Genomic DNA, 22,475 nt, shown 5'->3' with positions numbered 1-22,475 from the left:
GTATACTTATTTTCCACCATAATCTGCAAATAAATTCATTAAAAATCCTACAATGTGATTTTATGGATTTTTTTTTCTCATTTTGTCTGTCATAGTTGAAGTGTACCTATGATGGAAATTACAGGCCTCTCTCATCTTTTTAAGTGGGAGAACTTGCACAATTGGTGGCTGACTAAATACTTTTTTGCCCCACTGTATGTATATATATATATATATGTGTGTATGTATATATATATGTGTATATATATATATATATGTGTGTATGTGTGTATATATATATATATATATATAACTTCTTTTTTTAAATAGTTTTTTAAATTATTATTATTAATATTTTATTTTTTTAAGTCTGTCACATCTGTGAATGTGGAATGTGTTTGGTTGGTTGATTGAAAAACAAGAAAACTTAAGAAAACTTTAAATTGAAAAAAAAATGCAAATATGGCAACGATTGGGCGTTCATATCGATATCCTTTCTGTCCGAAACGATCTACACCTTCGAGCTTGATTTTTTGGACGGTATCTGTAGCGCTTTAACCAGGATATCTTTCACCACACTCTGGATCTTCACCCTGATTCTCTGTAATACCAGTAAGTACCAGATTTTCTCGCATAGATCTAGTCTATATTTCAAGTAAGGCTTCGCTCAGAAACATGTTCTCTTTTTTAACTTCTTTAACGTCCATTTCAATAGTATTGACTGTACCTTTTAGCCTGTTTGTTTCTCCGTTGTCGCAGCTTTTTCATCACTCATCTCGAGGCTCGCCTTCAACTCCTTTATATCATTACTGACTAGTTCAAGTATTCACAATGTATTATTTATCGACTTTAGCAAGTCGGTTTCTACACTTACCATTCCAGGTGGTGAAAAGCATACATCGTCAGTGTCAGTCGAGGAGTCTGGTTTTCTTTCGGGAATTGGTTCTCCATGCTTACTCTCTGACATGCTTTGGTGTTTGACTGTGTTGGTATTATTGGTCGAACAAATTCTCTAGCCTTATAATTTGTTTTTTCTTGTTATCCAGATTGAAGGGTATTGCCCACAAATGTACAAGTATGTGGATTGAAGTCCTAATATTTACTCAGATTTACAGATATTGAATATTATGTTTTCATCTTGAGGCATTCTGCTCCACTGTCTTCAGACCTGTTCTTCCCTACACTCCTGTTCCTGACTATAGACGTATAACTTTACCTGATACTGAAAACCCAACAGGAATTTTAGGAAGAACTCCAGGAGGAGGTCTCTCTCTGTTTCATCAGAACAGCTGTGTGCCCCTGATATCACACACTGAGGTTTTAAGAGGAAGTATTCCACCTACTTTCTCTGACGACGGTGAAAGTAACTTCAGTGAGCTTATGTGGTGCTGCGGAAGTTGGAATCCACCCACCAACTCCTATTACACAACACATGTCCTAAATGACAATATGCAATGACAAAAATATCTTCACACACATACACGTACACTTTCTCTCTCACATTACCCTGATGCTGTATCAGCTCTAACTTGTAAGCACCTCAGTGTTGGCTCAGAATGTGTTTAGAGGGACCTGCAATTAAACACATTCTCATTAATAAGTTGAGCCTAACTAGGGTGTGTGTGTTTATGCGTTTGGGTTTGTGGTGTTTATGTGTGCGTGCGTGTATTTATGTCTGTTCCTACATGCACACCACAATCAGGTAATGGAGAGGAAAGACACAACTAAAATACACTCTGCCTCTCTTCTCTCACTCTCCCTCGTTCTTTCTTCCTGTCTCCCTAATGAAATATGTTACACCGGCTTCAGCCTAATCGAAGCCAATTACTTTCCTGTTTGCTCAGTGGCTGTGCAGGGAACAGCCATAACTCCCTGACCACATTTACTTCTGTCATCCTGCTGTTTGTACCAGGAGAGGAGAAACCTTTCTCCTTAATCACCCCTGGTATTCATCTTGGCGGGTTGGAGGGAAACAGAGACATAGGTAGAAAATAAAAATCAATACAGCCCATTACAAACTCATTCTTCTGTCACTGAGACAGAGGGCTTTGTTTTGACACAATGGTAAATCTTACCGTTGGCGGTAATGCTATAGGTCCAGGGGAGTATCAGACTTTTTTTAGGAATTAGGAGCTCAATAGCTGGCGGTGGCATGAAAGGGCTGGGATCGATGAATAAATACAATTGTAGGTGTGGCGAAGGCCTGGCCACTCACTGGCCAATCAACACATTTCATGGCTTAATACTGCATGTATCGCACCTCCTCAAATAAAAAATACTAGGCTCCCATAAATTGTATGTGTGAGGCACATTCTCAATAAGCCATATAGTTTAGCCTAGGACTGAATCATTTGAATATGTTTGGAGGAGCGCGTCTTTGGTTACCAGACAAGATTCCGATTATGATCACTGTATTGGTCAATTGCACACAAGGTCCAATAAACATTTGACTTCCACTTTTAACCCCTCCAAAAGACACATTCAAGTATTTTTGGAGAGGTGCGGGGGCTGCCACACAGGGCAAGCTGTTGTTGTGTGGGGTTAAGTGCCTTGCTCAAGGGCACAACGGCAGGCAATAGCATCTAGGATTTGATACCAGCAACCCTCTTCTTGCCAGCTCACTTCCCAACAGATTTTTTTTTACGTCTGATTCGGGATTTGAACTTTATGCTGGCTCACCTCTCTAACTGATACGCTACCAACTACCTGCTGCCTACAAGAGGCGCTCTTTGGAAACGGTGATGAGGATACTTGGCTAATGCACTTAGCTCACCTCTCATTCCATGATTGGCATATGGACATATAGCCTATATGGAGGGGGTTTTACGCACATCCAACATTTTTTTAAATTAATTTTACCTTTATTTAACCAGGAAGGGCTCATTGAGATTTGAAATCTCTTTTTTTCAAGAGCGTCCTGGCCAAGATAGGCAGCACCAATTCATTACACAATTACAGACAGACAACATGAAAAACTACAAGTAATCTAGTTAAAACCATAGAATTCACAAGAGTATAACAAAGTCATAAAACAGCAAATTAAAAACATTGACAGGTCAGGGAATCAGTCTCAAAATCCTTCAACAGTGATTTAAAAACACAAATTGGGACAAATTCTTCCAGTTTAAAAGTATTTTGTAAGGCGTTCCAAGCCGATGGCGCAGAGTACATTAAAGCCCTTTTACCAAATTCAGTTCGGACATTTGGAAGAGTTAGCAGGATGAAATCCTGCTAACGAAGAGAGTACCCACCACATTTCTGAACAATAAAAATGCCCAAATAAAATGGTAGTAAACCCAAAATGGCTTTGGAAATAAAAGTATACCAGTGACTGAGCCTACGAGTGACTAGAGAAGGCCAGCCAACCCTGATATATAAAGTACCATGGTGCGTAAGGGTTTTGCAGTTTAAATAAAATCTCAATGCGCCATGGTAAATGGTATCAATTGATCTCAAACACTGAGCGGAAGCATTCATATATAAAATATCCCCATAGTCTAGTAAAGGCATAAATGTAGCTGATACTAGCCTGCTTCTGGCTTCAAAAAAAATAAACAGGAGCTGGCTAAAATAATGTACAATACATAGAATAAAAGTGGATGTACGCTCACTGTTTTGCTGCTCCCAAACTCTATCTTTTAATGTCTAAAAGTCTAAGTTGTTGAATTTTAGGACTCCTTTAGGTATAAAATTAAAGAAATATAGATATATATTTTTACAAATATTGAATTTGGCCTTTACTACTATAGCCCATAGAAACGCATTGATTAACACATTCATAAATGGCAAGAAAGACTGTCAAAAAATAAATTCGAAATAATAAGGTTTTGAAGTGTCTGTCCTATATCTAGGATAAATATTTTAGTGTTTTTGTACACATATTTAACCCCTTATTTTTGTTGCCACAAAACTACCTCCATACTTCCATTTGTTTGTACAGTCGTGGCCAAAAGTTTTGAGAATTACACAAATATTAATTTGCAGAGTCTGCTGCCTCAGTTTGTATGATGGCAATTTGCATATACTCCAGCATGTTCTGAAGAGTGATCAGATGAATTGGAATTAATTGCAAAGTCCCTCTTTGCCATGCAAATGAACTGAATCCCCCAAAAACATTTGAACTGCATTTCAACCCTGCCACAAAAGGACCAGCTGACATCATGTCAGTGATTCTCTCGTTAACACAGGTGTGAGTGTTGACGAGGACAAGGCTGGAGATCCCTCTGTCATACTGATTGAGTTCGAATAACAGACTGGAAGCTTCAAAAGGAGGGTGGTGCAGGGAATCATTGTTCTTCCTCTGTCAACCATTGTTACCTGCAAGGAAAAACGTGCCGTCATCATTGCTTTGCACAAAAAGGGCTTCACAGGCAAGGATATTGCTGCCAGTAAGATTGCACCTATATCAACCATTTATCGGATCATCAATAACTTCAAGGAAAGCGGTTCAATTGTTGTGAAGAAGGCTTCAGGGCACCCAAGAAAGTCCAGCAAGCGCCAAGATTGTCTCCTAAAGTTGATTCAGCTGCGGGATCAGGGCAACACCAGTATAGAGCTTTCTCAGGAATGGCAGCAGGCAGGTGTGAGTGCATCTGCAAGCACAGTGAGGCGAAGACTTTTGGAGGATGGTCTGGCGTCAAGAAGAGCAGCAAAGAAGCAACTTCTCTCCAGGAAAAACATCAAGGACAGACTGATATTCTGAAAAAAGGTACAGGGATTGGACTGCTGAGGACTGGGGTAAAGTCATTTTCTCTGATGAATCCCCTTTCCGATTGTTTGGGGCATCCGGAAAAAAGCTGGTCCGAAGAAGACAAGGTGAGCGCTACCATCAGTCATGTGTCAAGCATCCTGGGACCGTTCATGTGTGGGGTTGCTTCTCAGTCAAGGGAGTGGGCTCAATCACAATTTTGCTTAAGAACACAGCCATGAATAACAAATGGTACCAACACATCCTCCAAGAGCAACTTCTCCCAACCATCCAGGAACAGTTTGGTGATGAACAATGCCTTTTCCAGCATGATGGAGCACCTTGCCATAAGGCAAAAGTGATAACTAAGTGACTCGGGGAACAGAACATCGATATTTTGGGTCCATGGCCAGGAAACTTTGCAGACCTTAATCCCATTGAGAACTTGTGGTCAATCCTCAAGAGGCGGGTGGACAAACAAAAACGCACAAATTCTGACAAACTCCAAGCATTGATTATGCAAGAATGGGCTACCATCAGTCAGGATGTGGCCCAGAAGGTAATTGACAGCATGCCAGGGCGGATTGCAGAGGTCTTGAAAAAGAAGGGACAACAATGCAAATATTGACTCTTTGCATCAAATTCATGTAATTGTCAATAAAAGCCTTTGACACTTATGAAATGCTTGTAATTATACTTCAGTATTCCATAGTAACATCTGACAAAAATATCTAAAGACACTGAAGCATCAAACTTTGTGGAAATTTATATTTGTGTCATTCTCAAAACTTTTGGCCACGACTGTATAGGTTACCTTCAAACAAGTCCTGTGACACTTGTGGGGGTTGTAGAGCAAAATGGAGAACACCATCGTGTTCGTGCTCCGCGAAGCGCAAGAAGAATGAATACACTGACTTCTGCAGAGGCCAAATCACAGTAAATGCTGTATGGCCACTGCAGATGTTGGACTGAACATGCAGAACCACACTGCACAGATATCTTTCACAGTGTGCTAAGCTTACACAGTCAGCAGGGAACAGGGTAGCAGAAGGCTACATAAGCGGAGAAAGTAGTTGTGATTGTTTAGAGGTGGGGCAAAAAACGAAATCCCTGTGCATACTTGTTCACAGTGGTATAAACATGACACCAACTGAGTCTGCTTCGTTAGAATCACACGATTCTTACCAGTGGTGGAAAAAGTAGCCAATTGTCATACTTGAGTAAAAGTAAATATACCTTAATAGAAAATTACTCAAGTAAAAGTGAAAGTTACCCAGTAAAATACTACACTCTAAAAATTAGGGGTTCAACAAGGGTTCTTATAAGATCCTCAAAGTTCTTAGAAGAACCTTAGGGCTCTTGGCACTGAAAAACTGCCCCCAAAGGGTTCTTCTAAGAACCCCATAGGAGGTGGGGTTCATCGAGGAACCTCCTTAGCTGTTGGGGTTTCTTGCAGGACCCTAACTGCCCAACTGAAACATTTGGATTTGAAAGGACAGCAGGTGCAGGCACTTAACTGAAAAATGTGAAGATCTCCTTAATTTAAGGTAAGGTTTGTCCCTTGTATGATCTAAATTCATATTGTTTTATGACGATACCATTTATCTTTTCAAATTTGTTCAAATCTTTCTAAAACAGAAAATGGACACAAGTCAATGAATATCAATCAACAAATAGCTAAGAATGTGTAGGCTATAAGAATATGTTGAAGGTTAGCTGTATTGGGAGCAGATGACTGAACTGCTCACTTTTGTATCTGTGCCTGCCGGGATACAGTTGATTAGGCATACGTACAAAGGTATGTCTATTGGCATTGTTATGTTATCTTATGAATATCACATTTACAATCCTCCTCCCTTACCTCTTCAATGAATATCCCATAGGCCTCTACATTATGGACAAGGTATGTGTATGAAAACCATTATCAAAATAGTTTTTTTTCTCCATTCACATTTACCTACAAAAACCAAGGTTTGAATTCTGTTGTGTGCATGTTTTGTTAATCATCTGTATAATTATTATAACTCCCAGCAGAGCCTCAAGTCCAATGGGTTTATCCTCTGGCGTGTTGATGTTAATGTGTTGATGTTCTATGTATCCACCACCAGATTGATTTTGCAGTGCATGGTGATCAAACAGGTTTCCTGTTATATTAATCAGAGGTGTAGGGAGGGTGAAGTCTGTGGATCCATATTTGGATTTTTGAATGCTGCTTTGCCACTAAAATCATAATAAACACTGACAACTAAAATATTATTGTTATTGTTTTGCATGTGTTTATTATTATTATTAATAATAATAACAATAATACTAGCGGAGGGGGGTTGTTCAAAAATTAACCCCAAAAGGTTCTTCAAAAGGTTCGTCGCGGAACCATTAAAAGGAGTTCTTTGAAGAACCCTTTTTAATTTGAGAGTGTACTTGAGTAAAAGTCTAAAAGTATTTAGTATCAAAATGTAAAGTATACATAATTTCAAAGTCCTTATATTAAGCATAATTTAGTTATTTATGTCTGAGTGTTTGGAGCGTGCCCATGGCTATCCGGGATGACCAGGGATGTTCTTTTAAAAAGTGTGTGAATTAGACCATTTTATTGTCCTGCTAAGCATTCAAAATATAATGACTACCTTTGGGTCTCAGGGAAAATGTATGGAGTAAAAAGTACATACTTTTCTATTGGAATGTAGTGAAGCAAAAGTAAAAGTTGTCCAAAATATAAATAGTAAAGTACAGATACCTAAGTACTTAAGTACTTTACACCACTGTAACTTACACACACATACAGAACACACATTAGCATTACTATGAAACATGTGGTTGAATATATTATGAATTTCAACAACACCATCAGTATTTTAAATGACCTGTTTCTCACCTAACATAAATTATACTGTTTTACAGCTTTTTTCTGTGTTTTATGTGAGATATCACTATACTGCAGCTACTAAGGCTATAAAGGCTATAAGGCTGTGAGTTCCTTTGTTTAGTTCCCAATTAGCTTTTTTCACCCTCATCACACTGTGCGAATGTAACAGAGTGAAGAGCGTACTGTAAGCTCACTCCACAGCTGTCTTGAAATGTAGTGGATGGAGCCATCCAATTAGTACCTTTTGGATGTCTCAAACCGTTGGAACATTGTCAAGGAGGGCGGTCACATGTGTTAGCAAAGCAGAGGTTCCGAGTTCGAGCCAGGTATAAGTCAAATCGGGGGGGGGAGTGGTACTTGCTGAGCAAGCAACGTGACATCCGTAACAGTGGTGCCGTGACCCAGATGCGCAGTTGGGCTTAGCTGAAGAAAGGTTCTCCTCAGAGAGTAAGATACACGTAAATGTTATAGCTAATGGCTAATCTACCACAGTAAATGTCATATCTGTCTCTTCTAACCCAAAGTGCTACTTAAATAGACCCGTTCAGCCAGTGAGGGAGATGGAGTGTTATCCCCCCAACCTACTGAACACAACAAAAAAAACATACAGTGGCAAGAAAAAGTATGTGAACCCTTTGGTGTGTTCAATAAAGACATGAAAACGTGTGTTATTAGTTTAATAAGCACACTATGTTTGTCTATTGTTGTGACTTAGATGAAGATCAGATCAAATTTGATGACCAACAATGCAGAAATCCAGGTAATTCCAAAGTTTCACATACTTTTTCTTGCCACTGTATATCTACTGTATAAGCAGGGTACACTGTAACGGAAAACTGTCATTTTTTGTTTTATCAACAGTAAAATACTGTGAAACGTTGATAGTGTCAATTATTGTGCAATGTGGGAGAATATTGTGGGCGGGGAAATAATTGCTATTTTGTGGCTATAGTGCCCCATCGATTTAAAATGTATAGGGGAAGACTGGAGTGACAGCAAGTCTTAAAGCTTCAATGGTTGAGCATTTTGCCATGTCTTTTTGGTCTGTTTTCCCCCTGTAGTCGATGCCAGTTTGGAAGCCTTTTTTAAGGCCTCTTGAAGTGCAAGTGATATAAAACACAACATATTCCTTGATATGCTGTACTGTGTAAACACATTACCTAGAAGCCAACCTGCTTGCACCTATACCCTGTAATAACAGTAAAATACTCTAAAATATAATAGTCAATTGTACGGAATTGTACTCTGTGTCACTACACAGTTCTTGCTTTGATACTGTATTACGATTACAGTAGGTATACTGTAATATGAAATACAGTAACTTGCGAATTAGCTGCCTATAAATTACTGTCAAATTCACAGCAATACGCTAGAAATTCACAGTGATGTGATAGACCACCTCCATTATAGGAATACAACAGAACTTGAGTAATGTGTGTGAAAGAGAGGGGGTTGAGCAAGTGTGGGAGAGAGAAAGCTAGAGAGAGAGAGAGAAAGAGAGAAAAAGAGAGAGAGAGAGAGAGAGAGAGAGAGAGAGAGAGAGAGAGAGAGAGAGAGAGAGAGAGAGAGAGAGAGAGAGAGAGAGAGAGAAAATCGTTGTGCAAGTGTGTGAGAGAGAGGGGGAAAAGGGGAGAATGGGACAGAAAATGAATGAGAGCAAGAAAGTGTGAAAGAGAATGATGGAGTATGTGCAAGAGAAAAATAATGAGAAAGAAACCCGGAGGTATTGTGCCAATATCTTACAGATACAAAACCTGAGTCTCAAATGCCAGCCTATTCTTACACAGTACACTACTTTGACCAGGACCCATAGAGCTTTTGTCAAACATAGTGCAATATATAGGGAATAGGGTGCCATTTGGGACACAGAATTCTTCTTGTGACTAATAGCCTGTCTTTGGCACCGCTTGTCACGTCCACCCCATTACCACTATACTGCATGATGGGGCATAAGAATTCACTTTATTCTTTAATTAAACTATCAATATGAGTGCACGGGGGTATCATCCACTTTCCACTGGGAGAGGTTTTCTTAGTTTAATAAACATGAGTGATCGTCCATCATCCAACCTACTTCACGATGTCATAAGCATGATATGACAGGTGTCAACTGTCAAGAACTTTCATAAGAGATAATATCCATTATGAGCAGCTATAACACTGTGATATTGTATGTAGTGATGTACTGTGGCTAGTGAGAGATATTGCCAGAAGACCTGAATTGCTGTGTGTTTCATAGCCGTGTTAGATGACTTGTCGGGGGTCAAGTCTCTTGATATGATAGCCCATGCAGTCTACAGTCATGCATGATGGCAGGCTTTACCTTAACACAAACCAGGGTCGACTACATTTCAACTCCATCGAGTCACATGATGAATTTAAATTTAATTGCTTGGCAACTGAAGTGAATTGATGTTGAAGTGATGGAATTGAAATGGAAACGATCCCAGTCCTGTGAAAAAGAGTTTAAATCAGGAATGGCCGTCTATTTTACAATGAGTAGAGCGTTGACAGTGAAGCTGGTGTGGGTAGTCTGAATCCGTTAGAGCTGAACCTCTAGTCCTCTGGTCATGGAGGCTTGGCTTGCTATGAAATCACTCAACCCTCTATGTGATTCAACCAGCTGGACTGTATGTCTGTCTGCATCAGTCTACTGCGCTATAAATATTTTGCATGGAGCAAAACACATAGGGACAGAGAGACAGTGATAGAAACAGAGGGACATACTGAGAAATTATTAAGGTGACTGAGTGACTAAAGATGATGGCGCAGCTGCGGTCACAGTCTTCGTGTGTGCGTGTGTCTGTGCTTGTGCACGTGCGTGGGTGCGTGTGTATACGTGCATTCGGGTCTGATAATGTCTGTGTGGTCCAGTTGGAACTTGTGGCAGATCCCGAGGGGTATGCTAAATATATAGCCAGGTCACTCAAGATACACTGCAAAATTTTACGTCGGTCCAGATTAGTGGATAAGGATGGCGGATGGGCGTAAGCCACGAGTTCCAGCTCTGAGGGTTGCGTGTTCAAGGAGCACTTGTTTGTTAACTCTTAACCTCTCTTGGGTAGGGGGCAGTATTTTCACATCCGGATGAAAAGCGTGCCTAAAGTAAACTGCCTGTTACTCAGGCCCAGAATCTATCATTGATAGATGTGGATAGAAAACACTCTAAAGTTTCTAAAACTGTTAAAATAATGTCTGTGAGTATAACAGAACTGATATGGCAGGCAAAACCCCGAGGACAAACCATCCAAAATAATAATAATTTCAGCCTACTGCTGTGTCCAATGGCTTTCATGTTTATTATGAGGCGAAGTCCTCCCAGATTGCAGTTCCTAGGGCTTCCACTAGATGTCAACAGTCTTTAGAAAGAGTTTCAGGCTGGTTTTTGGAAAAATTAGCTAGAAGTTGTAGTTTTTCTAAGTGGCTCCCATTTTGGCTGTAGTGTTTCCATGCGCGTGGATGAAAGCGCATTCTTTGTTATTTATCTCCGGTAATTAACATATTATTCTCCATCTTAAATTTTATAGTTTATTTACGTATTAGGGTACCTGAGGTTTGATTATAACGTTGTTTGACTTGTTTGGATACGTTTATTGGTAACGTTTGGGATTCATTTTGTATGCATTTTGAAGGAGGGAACCGGTGGATTATTGAATGAAGCGTGCCAGCTAAACTGAGATTTTATGGATATAAAGAAGGACTTTATCGAACAAAAGGACCATTTGTGATGTAACTGGGACCTTTTGGAGTGCCAACAGAAGAAGATCTTCAAAGGTAAGGCATTTATTATATCGCTATTTCTGACTTTTGTGTCGCACCTGCCTGGTTGAAAAATGTTTTTCATGCTTTTGTATGCGGGGTGCTGTCCTCAGATAATCGCAAGGTGTGCTTTCGCCGTAAAGCCTTTTTGAAATCTGACACAGCAGCTGGATTAACAAGAAGTTAAGCTTTACGGTTCTTCAGAATTCATATCACACATCAAATTGGCCAGTGATAACTAGTGTTGATTTTTCAATGTAAAATGTTTGTGTTGATCAAGAGTTAAATTATCAATGTAAAGAGTCAAGGGTGGCAGGTAGCCTAGCAGTTAAGAGCATTGGGCAAGTAACAGAAAGGTCACTGGTTAAATCCCTGAGCCGACTAGGTGAAAAATCTGTTGATGTGCCCTTGAGCAAGGCACTTAGCCTTAATTGCTCCTGTAATTTGCTCTGGACAAGAGCAATGTAAATGTAGTGTAGCGATTTCAGGGGTTGTGTGGTGGATGGACAGTATGTGCCTGCGAGGTTTCTGTGTTTTCTGGCTGCCAGGACCATGGACAGCAATGGGAAGTATTCCCCAGAGACAGGGGCCATGGACAGCAATGGGAAGTATTCCCCAGAGACAGGGCCATGGACAGCAATGGGAAGTATTCCCCAGAGACAGGGCCATGGACAGCAATGGGAAGTATTCCCCAGAGGCAGGACCATGGACAGCTCAGGGGAAACTGCCAGAATGCAGCAGAATAGCCACATCTGTCTCCAGCTGTAATTAGAAACTAAACACTAGACAGGTGAAACCAATCAGGGGCCTCTACTTAACCACGCCCTGGGTTTGCTTTCTTTGTCTTTCCTTTCAGCCCGGCAGGTGAACGAGGAAGAGGAGGAGGCTATTGGAGAGACTGAGTTTACGGTGGAGCAGGAGGTTTACCGGAATAAAGGAACTGAAGATTTCAACAAGGAGTGAACCCCAAAGACCAAGAGTGGAGGCCCTTCCACTGGTGACGACGTATTTACTTTGTTTGTTTGAGTTTTGTATATCAGGAACCTTGCCCCTACCTGATTTAAAAAAAATAAACCTTGTTACCCTTCCCGGGGACTGGTGGTGTGTGTTTCATATGTGTAAACCCTGCCTTATCAAGATCAGGGGACCGAAACCGCCACAGTAGTTACAGTAACACACATTAGTGTAAAAGAACCCCAGTGTTGCTGTTTAAGAATAGAGTTGAACCAAAACCATGACAATCATTAATATATATATATTTTTCCCATAACTCTGTTTTGTACATTGATTAATTCATCTTATGCTACTGAAATATAAATAACAAATGTTTTTAAACAATTCCAATCTTGAACTTATTGCACCCATTACTGAAATGGTTGTTCCCGTTTAGATATTTAAAACTTCTTCTCAATAGGGGGTGCTGTTTGCACTTTGTAATAATTTCGTTCCCAAATTAAACTGCCTCGTACTCAATTCTTGCTCGTACAATATGCATATTATTATTACTATTGGATAGAAAACACTCTCTAGTTTCTAAAACCGTTTGAATTATATCTGTGAGTAAAACAGAACTCGAGTTGGAGCCTTTTTCCTATGAGGATGTGAGAATGCTGAATTCTGCAAGCTGTTCCCAGGTCAGTTTATTAATTTGCCTGTCTTCTATTGGTTGAGATGCACTGCATACGCCTTCCCCTGGATGTCAGCGAATAGTGAGAATTGAAATGGAGTCTCTAGGCAGATCTGAAGGCCTATAAATAGGCTGGCAACGTGGTGTACCCTCTTTCCCCTTTTCGCCATGACGCAGGAAGGACCTTGGCATGTCGTACTAGAAAGCTCCGGTTATAGCTCTTAGATATATCCGGCTCTGTTTTTATTCGATATAGCTGTTAAAGACATCATAATGTTGTTATTTTAAACCGAGTTATATCAGTTTATGTCAGTATATTGCGATTTTCGGGTATTTATTTGTGTTGCGTTCTAGGGAGTTGGGCACGTCTGGCCCACATGGCTAATGTTTACTGCTAATTCCAACGTTGAACACTACATTCTACAACCGAGCAACGATTCTTTTGGACAAAGGACAACTTGCCCAAGATTCTGATGGAAGCACATCAAAAAGTAAGAACTATTTATGCTGTTAATTCGTTGTTCTGTTGAAAAATGTAAAATGCATAATCCGCCATTAATTTCCGTGCGGTCTCGCTTTAACGCACGCTGTATGTCGTAGTAACGTTAATTTTAAAAATGTAACACACCGATTGCATTAAGAACTAATGTATCTTTCATTTGCTGTCCAACCTGTATTTTTTAGTCAAGTTTATGATTAGTTATCGATTAGAATAGGTGCCTCTCCCAAGATTTCTCCCGACATTTTGTTTGCATTTTGGCTACTATTCATATTGTATAACCACGATTTGTGCTGCTAAATATGCACATTTTCGAACAAACTCTATATGTATTGTGTAATATGATGTTATAGGACTGTCATCTGAAGAATTCTGAGCAGGTCAGTGAAAAAATTAATATATTTTGCTGGTTTATACGTTATCGCTATTTTTGGCTTGAATCAATGCTGTTGTGTGGTTGGCTATTGTAGTAAGCTAATATAATGCTATATTGTGTTTTTGCTGTAAAACACTTAGAAAATCTGAAATATTGGCTGGATTCACAAGATCTTTGTCTTTCATTTGCTGTACGCTGTGTATTTTTCAGAAATGTTTTATGATGAGTATTTAGGTAATTCACGTTGCTCTCTGTAGTTATTCTAGTCGCTTTGGTGAGAGTTGTGATGGTGGCTGCAATGGTAAACTATGATTTATACCTGAAATATGCAGATTTTTCTAACAAAACATATGCTATACAATAAATATGTTATCAGACTGTCATCTGATGAAGTTGTTTCTTGGTTAGTGGCTATTTATATCTTTATTTGGTCGAATTTGTGATAGCTACCTATGCAGGAAAAAAATGGTGGAGTAAAAAAAGTTGTGTCTTTTGCTAACGTGGTTAGCTAATAGATTTACATATTGTGTCTTCCCTGTAAAACATTTTAAAAATCAGAAATGATGGCTGGATTCACAAGATGTGTATCTTTCATCTGGTGTCTTGGACTTGTGATTTAATGATATTTAGATGCTAGTATTTACTTGTGACGCTATGCTAGGCTATGCTAGTCAGCTTTTTTACTGAAGGGGGTGCTCCCGGATCCGGGATTGTGTGGAAGTAGAGGTTAATAAGGTAGTCTCAGATCTTAGTCTTCCCAAACCCGGCAGTCATTCTGAATAAAATTCAAAATGTCAAATATTGTAACGTCCTGACCAGAGTTCTTATGTGTTTTGCTTGTTTAGTGTTGGTCAGGACGTGAGCTGGGTGGGAATTCTATGTTGTGTGTCTAGTTCGTCTGTTTCTGTGTCCAGCCTAATATGGTTCTCAATCAGAGGCAGCTGTCAATCGTTGTCCCTGATTGAGAATCATATATAGGTGGCTTGTTTTGTGTTGGGGATTGTGGGTGGTTGTTTCCTGTCTCTGTGTTTGTGTTCTGCACCAGATAGGACTGTTATCGGTTTGCCACATTTTGTTATTTTGTTATTTGTTAAGTGTTCACTGTTTATTAGTGTTATTAAACATGTTGAGCACTGGCTACGCTGCGTGTTGGTCCGATCCCTGCTACACTCTCTCTTCTAGTGAAGAGAGGGAAGGCTGCCGTAACAGATATGCCCAATCTGGCTGGATTCCAATAGGAATTACACACTTTGCAAGCCACCATAATGTGATTTGCAGGCCAGATATGGCCAGTAAACTATTCGTTTCTAACCACAATATTAGGGTAAAGCTTTGTATAAAATGTAAATACAACAAATTCACTTAGGATCTTACTCTGTGAAGTCCTCAGGACTGCACATTCAACAACCATGTCTCTATCAGTAGCAAACCCAGTCATGGATGGTACTGGTAACTCTCACATTCACTCGAAAGGCACCCTGGTAAATAAATTAAATAACAAATAATGCATAAAACCCTAAAGCAGGGCCATTCAAAACAAGTCATGGAGCCTCATTTATAAACCGTGCATATGTACAAAATATACCCCAAAATGTGTGTCTGCCAGTTTTCACGCAAAAGTTGGCATTCATATTTTGTTTAAGTAATTGATGTGAGAATGTGTTCACCTCCTGGAAAACTTTAGACCATGTGTATGCACATCTGATAGTGGTTGAAATATTGTGTTGAAAGCTGGCAAGTAAATATTTTGTGCAAATGGGGGATATGATTAAAAGCTTATTCATAAAAAACAAAAATCAGGAAAACATACTAACAAGAATGCCACTATTTGCCATTCGTGAGAAAAGTGAATATCTGTGTCTAAAATAATTAGATATATAAATTAGACAGAAATATTTTTCCTATTTATTTTCATAACCATTGCAGAATGCAGTATGTTCCTCACATTTTTTGGCCTTGATGGGTTAATATTCCCGAATGAGCCATAGAACAAATTACCATGTGCATCTCTCATTTAATTGTACCTTGTAGTCTAGTAAATAGATAGGTTTTATACATTTCAAGTTTTGCAATATCATAGGCAGCGCAGTTTATAATATCGGTATACAGTCGAATTTAACAGTTGATATTTTACATTGAAGTAGGCCTATATATCAAGTTTAAAGTGTTTATTGTCACGTGCACAAGTGCAGTGAAATGCCTTTATTACTAGCTCTATTCCAACAATGTGGTAATGCATATCAATAATACTTTAAAAAAAAGTAAAGTAGAACAAAAACACAGTAATACTGCAATTGCATTTTTTTTTTTTTCCTCCCCTACAATGTTTCAGAATTTGCGGTAAATCCCTCATATTTAGTTTGGGGGAAAAGTTCATATAAAACATTGTTGAATTCAAACGTTCTGCTGACAGGTCCACAACAATTTGCCATTGTTTACTCGTTCAGAAACGGACTCGGTCATGTTCCAAATAGAGCATAAAGTATTGCTAATACAGTAAAGAGACCGGTAGTTTATGTCAAATATTTGACATTATGTGTAGCCTGCAGTATCGCTGTGCGTGCCTATTGCCTATTTAATCTCATAGACTATATCAAGGCAGGTCATATAAACCCAATAATCTATTGGTAAACTAAATATTAAAGAACAATTAATATTTTTCATTCCCTGTCCTAATAATTCCACTAGTTCCAAATTATACAGGTGAATGGAGGCTCGTTCACGCGGGCACAGTTTTACAAATCTGATTTATAACGGAAAACATGCGTATGTATGGCGTGCGCTAAGTTTTATCTCAATATTTTTGAACGTGGGCATTTTTGTATGGTTCTTTATAGAACCATTCCATTTATGGTTCTTCAGAAACCATGCAGACAATGGTTCCCCTATGGCATCGCTTTCAAGAACCTTACTTGGGTCCAACTTGCACCTTTATTTTTATGAGTGTAGATATAGCCTATTTAGAGACAAACACAAATCTATTAACATTCTGCTACCCAAGACTAATTTCTGACTAATGTTCCCATCCCCCCTTAGGATGTGACTCTATTCTATACGGGTTGGCGCGATGCACGATTCACTCCCGCTCCTGTATGACAAGAAACCTCAATCATGTCATGACGATAATTGGTTTGTAATAATAATTGTTTTGTATCACCCCTCGCTATTTCCATGTTAGTATAATTTCTTTGATTACATTTTCTGACACCTGACACCAGCCCATTTCTCATTGGCAGTGATAGTTGATTTTTATTATGGTGTGAGCATGTCAAAATCAATCACTGACATAAGCAAATTAACCGTAAGGGAATGCTGTCTTTGCCACATTTCACTGGATATCAAATGTCTCTCCACAGTGGAATATCTGTCCATGATTGATCTGAGAGACGGTCTCTCACACACACGCGCGCGCAAACACACACACACAGCTTTAGCTGTGAACAACAGCGTGGGAAGGAGTCACTTTGTTAGAAGTGGACAAATAGGTATACAGCTGAACATTTAGTCAAAGTGCAATGCTGACCTTTTGGTATGAGGGTAAAGCCTCAGTCTTCTGACTACACAGGATCAATGGGAACTAGCTTCATTTATGGTCGAGATTGCAGTATTTGCTAAGGATGGGTGGTAGTCATGGTTTTAAAGGGGGTGGTGTGTATTCCCAAGCGTGAGAATTTCTGAATAAGTGTGAATTGGTATGGTTTCTGGCATTGAGTTGGATTGTAGCTAGGCTGGATACATGAATGCGTAATGCGCTGTTGCTTTCTCTGCTGTCCTCATGTTAATTAGCTACATCACTGTACACTGCACACACACATACGCGCGCGGGCACACCCACACCACTTGTACACACACTGTATGAAAAGTTATTGTAATTCATTTGTGATATACCTACGCATCTGTGCTAGGGTTGACTCGGTTGTCATACAATTCTTAGAAAGAAACGGGACACTGATTACTACAATCAAAACATGATGTTCCAGCCCTTTTAAATGATATTAACTGGGAACCAATTTTTATTATATCAATCATTTGATTTCTTATTAAATTAAATTATAGAATATAATCATGGTAAAATGTTTAGACTATTTGCACTTCGCATTTACCAGTTGAGATTAACTTAGCTTAAAATAGGTTTTCTTGTCTCTGGTATTTGGATAATGAACGAAATAGAACGAATCGGTAGTTTGAGCGCCTATTGCTGTTGAAATGTAGGCTACGGTGAATTGGGTTTTGTGTCAGCTTCGTGAAAATGCATTGGCTTGGCTTATTTGGTCATTTCATTTAGGTTTTTGAATTAAAAATAAATATAGGTGGCCCGGCTCCTCACCTTTCTGTTTGACATGTTGCGGTTTGAGGACCACGTAAGCGTTTCCACAGGTGGTGATGTTTGTGAGTTCCAGGCTGGAGTTCGGCGTTCCATTTGACGCTGCGCCCTGCGCTTCCACACACTCCAAGAACACAGAGGTTTCGTTCAGGGTTTGTAAATCCATCTTGAGGGTTAAAGAGAAAGGTCAAAAGTACTCATTATATTATTGCTCGTGAGCATTTGCTGTGGTCATATGACTGTCCATAGAAATCCTGAAAATATGTGTAAGTAGCCTAAATCTTTCCAAAAATACTCCAACCAAATTAAATGTTTGTCTGTAGATTTTCCTATTTTGTTTCCTAATAAACACATTCACGGTATCCTTGAAGTTGTCAGTTGCCAGTATGGGTTCATGAGTTGAGTGGATCTCTGCACTGCAGGAAGGTTGGGGACCCCACCGTGCCGCTGCGCCTCGCCCGTTGGAGTGACTGCGGCTCGGACTGAGCGCAGAGAGAGCCGCGGTGGGGTAATATGGGGAAAGGCTGAGTGCATGGGGGTGGGGGGAGCGCGGGATTGGTCGTTGTTTCTGTTTGCGGGTACGCTGTTGGGAGTGTGGGACAATGGTCGTCTGGGGTAGAAAGTTATGAATGGCCAACTGAGTGCTCCAATGGCGCCCTCAAGTGGTGCGCAAATAACCCACATTGATTTTATATTAGTATGATAACAATTGGAGTAGGCCTACAAAATGAGAAAGCAGTTAGGAACGCTCATTGTTTCAGGGACTCATTTATTACGATTGACTTCTACTTTATGACTTCAGGAGATCTATAGACTATTATTATTGACATAGTATCTAATCATGTCTTTTTTAATGTCTTTTTTACAGATGAGCCCTGAATTACATAAATTACTGAAAATACATACATCAACAAAACACACAGGTGTTTTGTATTCCATAGATTAGAATTACAAAAACAAACCATTTTTGTATATGCTAAACCATATTATTCCATCACTTACATATTTTACACATGGAAGTAAGCAGGCAGAGATGATTGGACCGCTGGATTGGCTGTAACACCGGCTTTACTATAATCAAAGGACCTGTTGTACTGGAGCAGCTAGCTGCCTGCTGAGGCGTGGTATTGCTGTGAAGAGAAGGGACTATCACACAGGCCTGTGGTTGGGTGATGAGAATTCAAACTGCTCTCACTCAGAGAGAGAGATGACTGTCCGCTACTTCTCCAGGCCCCAGAACCCAAACTATCCACAGCTTGAATTAGCCTGGTTCTTCAATCTGCAGATCCAATTACCCACCTAAACAAGCCAATCAAAGTGCCAATCAAAGGAGGGAGAGAGAGAGAGAAAAGGAGAGCGACAGAGAGACAGAGCGAGAGAGATAGAGAGACGACTGCTACCCGCTGGAAGGAGTGTTATTCATCATGGTCTCTCTCTGAGATGACATGTTAATTACACCCGGACGGTATAACAGTAATGACTCCAAATGGTTTAACACTGATGTCGGTATCCACACCAGACCTGGGTTCAAATGATTCGTTATTTAAATACTTATTTTCTGTGTACAGATATAAGATCTTAATTTGAGCCAGTTTGCTACATCAGGGAATAATCCTGCAGCAACAGGAAATGTGATTTATTATGTGGATTGTAATTAATGAACATTTTTGTAGGGGTTGATACATTGTAATCTCCACTTTCAAATTTCAGCCTTATGAAAAAACTTTGGAGGCCTTTTTAAACGTTTAAACAGTTTAAAATGTCCTGCATTGCAAGAAAGTTCTCCTGCAACAAGGTGATAAAGTTAAGATCCTCTTCCTACATCCATATTTGAGTATTTTCAGATAATGTGGCCGGAATCTACTTTTATTGGAAGTATTTGATCATATTTTCACATTATTTCCTATAAATAGCCTACTATTTGAACGCATTTTCAAATACGTATTAAAACAATGATTTTCAAATACCTTTGTTAAATGCCTGGTAGTGTATTTGAGTATTTTAAATACATGCCAATACTTTTCAAGTATATTTCCAAATGTATTTCAATATTCAATGACTTGTCTTTTCAAATAAAACATATCTGAATAGTTATTTCGAAATGTATGTGAAAGTAATTGAGATAATTAAAATAGTATTTGAACCATGCAGGTCCAATCCACACACGCACCTTTTCACAAGCACACACACACACGCACACACACACACACACAAACATAAATGAGTCAGACAGTAGTGTTTTCTCAAGCTGAAGAGGATCTCTGTCTCTCTCACACACACACACTATGTCTCATGGCCCTGCATGGCTCCTGTCCTATCCGATGCCCCTCACATCAATCTGTTCAAACACAGCTCCAGGCCCCTGGTGAGTACCTGCCTGGATCGAGGGTTATCTCTCTCCCTGGCTGAACAACGCTCCATCTTGTCTCTACTGTTTACCCCAGGGACACACACCTGCGTATGGGGCCTCATCTCTCACCCAGCATTGTGTGTGTGTGTGTGTGTGTGTGTGTGTGTGTGTGTGTGTGTGTGTGTGTGTGTGTGTGTGTGTGTGTGTGTGTGTGTGTGTGTGTGTGTGTGTGTGTGTGTGTGTGTGTGTGTGTGTGTGTGTGTGTGTGTGTGGATGCAGACACCAAATCACTTCAGATTTGACTAATGGTTGAGTGAATGCTGACCTCGGGCAGCCCTTGCCCATCAGACTCTCTGTCTCTGACCTAATCGACACAAACACACACAATAACACACCTATCTGTGTATGACACACACAAACACACATACACACACTTCTTGATTCTCTCCCTCGCTTATCTCTCTGTCTCATTGTCTTCAATCCCATACAACTACAACCAATTCATAAATCTGGCTTGCAGTTGTAGAACAAAATGGGTTTCCTGTCACGACTTCCGCCGAAGTCGGTTCCTCTCCTTGTTCGGGCGGCGCTCGGCGGTCGGCGTTGCCGGTCTTCTAGCCATCATCGATCCACTTTTCATTTTCCTTTTGTTTTGTCTTGTCTTCCCACACACCTGGTCTCATTTCCCTCATTACATGTTGTGTATTTAACCCTCTGTTCCCCCCATGTCTTTGTGCGGAATTGTTTATTATAAGTGCATGTGCACGTTTTCTCTGGTGCGCAACGGGTTTTTTACCCATTTGTTTGTTGTTCTGGTTTCCGGTGGTTTTATGAATAAAACTGCTCCGTTGATTACCCAGTTTTGCTCTCCTGTGCCTGACTTCCCTGCCGCCAGTTACGCACTCCCTTACATTTCCCCTTGAGTGAATATTTATTTATTTTCTCTTCTGTCTTGACAGCAGGAGGCAGAGATCAGCTGAGGGAATCCTCTCAAATCTCTGTTACATGGACCCAGATTACCAGCATCAAGATATGTATTGGTCCAGGTCAGATTGTAACAGTCCCAGCAAATTCACATTTCAATCTTTAACCCTAACCCTAAATTCAATTGTCAAAGATTATACTTTGTCATAATGATACCTGAGTTGAGATGCGTCTAGATATCATTGGATAAGCTGTGTGTCTGGCTTCATAGTGACCATCAGTGAGTAAAAGACAGACAGATATGAGTGGATTCATTACTTTTATACTGTTCTAAGCTGTTCACAGAGACTGGAAGAGTTTCATCCAACCAGATCACACAATTTCGATTTTAGCAGACACTATTATCCAGAGCAGATTTCTCACCTAGTCAGCTCGGGGATTCGTACCAAGTGACCTTTCGGTTACTGGCCCACCGCTCTTAAAGGCTAGGCTATGTGACACCCTAGTAGTAGTACCAAACTGGCTCCCCTGACAATAAAACATTCTTCATAGATCAATCAACCATTACATCGAACACTGGCGCTGTCTGAAAACTCATACTATTGTACATTTTAAGAATGTGAAATTTAGAAAATAGTACTCTGAATGAGTCATCTAATGCGTGATTACGTTGACTACCCAGCAAGGTCACCCATGATACAAGTCCATATTTTTTTTAATCACTTTGAAATTTGACCTTTGGAACAACTTCTGGTGCCAATGGTTGCATGTTTGAATCCAGCGATTGAAAGTTGCTTTTGAGATTTTTGTTTCAAAGCCTATCCAAAACCTTAACCATTACCTTAACCATTTGGAGTAAATGCCTAATCTTAAGATTTCAGAGTTAATGCCTAAACTTAACCCTAACCGTAAATATTATGGAGTTATTGCCTAAACTTAACCTTAAACAATTCAGAATTTGACATTTGGGACAACTTATTCTGATGTGAGACTGTGTGAGCTTATTGCAGCCCCGCCATTTGTTCATTTTGGTACAGTGTGTCAATTTATCTGATTATCAGCTGTTGTCAAACACGAGTCGGAA

At 39.7% G+C, this 22,475-nt stretch overlaps 1 protein-coding gene across 1 annotated transcript in view; it reads right to left on the bottom strand.

Annotated features, from left to right (window-relative positions):
* LOC120063751 (cholecystokinin receptor-like) overlaps positions 1-18,283 on the bottom strand; it is a 61,074-nt gene extending 42,791 nt beyond the window's left edge. Inside the window, exon 1 of the mRNA XM_039014044.1 lies at positions 18,121-18,283. Within this exon, the coding sequence (XP_038869972.1) occupies positions 18,121-18,283 (163 nt within the window). The remainder of the gene's footprint in view (positions 1-18,120) is intronic.
* Positions 18,284-22,475: the final 4,192 nt, after the last annotated feature.

This window comes from Salvelinus namaycush, chromosome 19 (assembly GCF_016432855.1).
Source record: "Salvelinus namaycush isolate Seneca chromosome 19, SaNama_1.0, whole genome shotgun sequence".
NCBI lineage: Eukaryota > Metazoa > Chordata > Actinopteri > Salmoniformes > Salmonidae > Salvelinus > Salvelinus namaycush.
The sequence above is the reverse complement of the archived record's forward strand: the minus strand, read 5'-3'. Positions and strand labels throughout refer to the sequence as shown.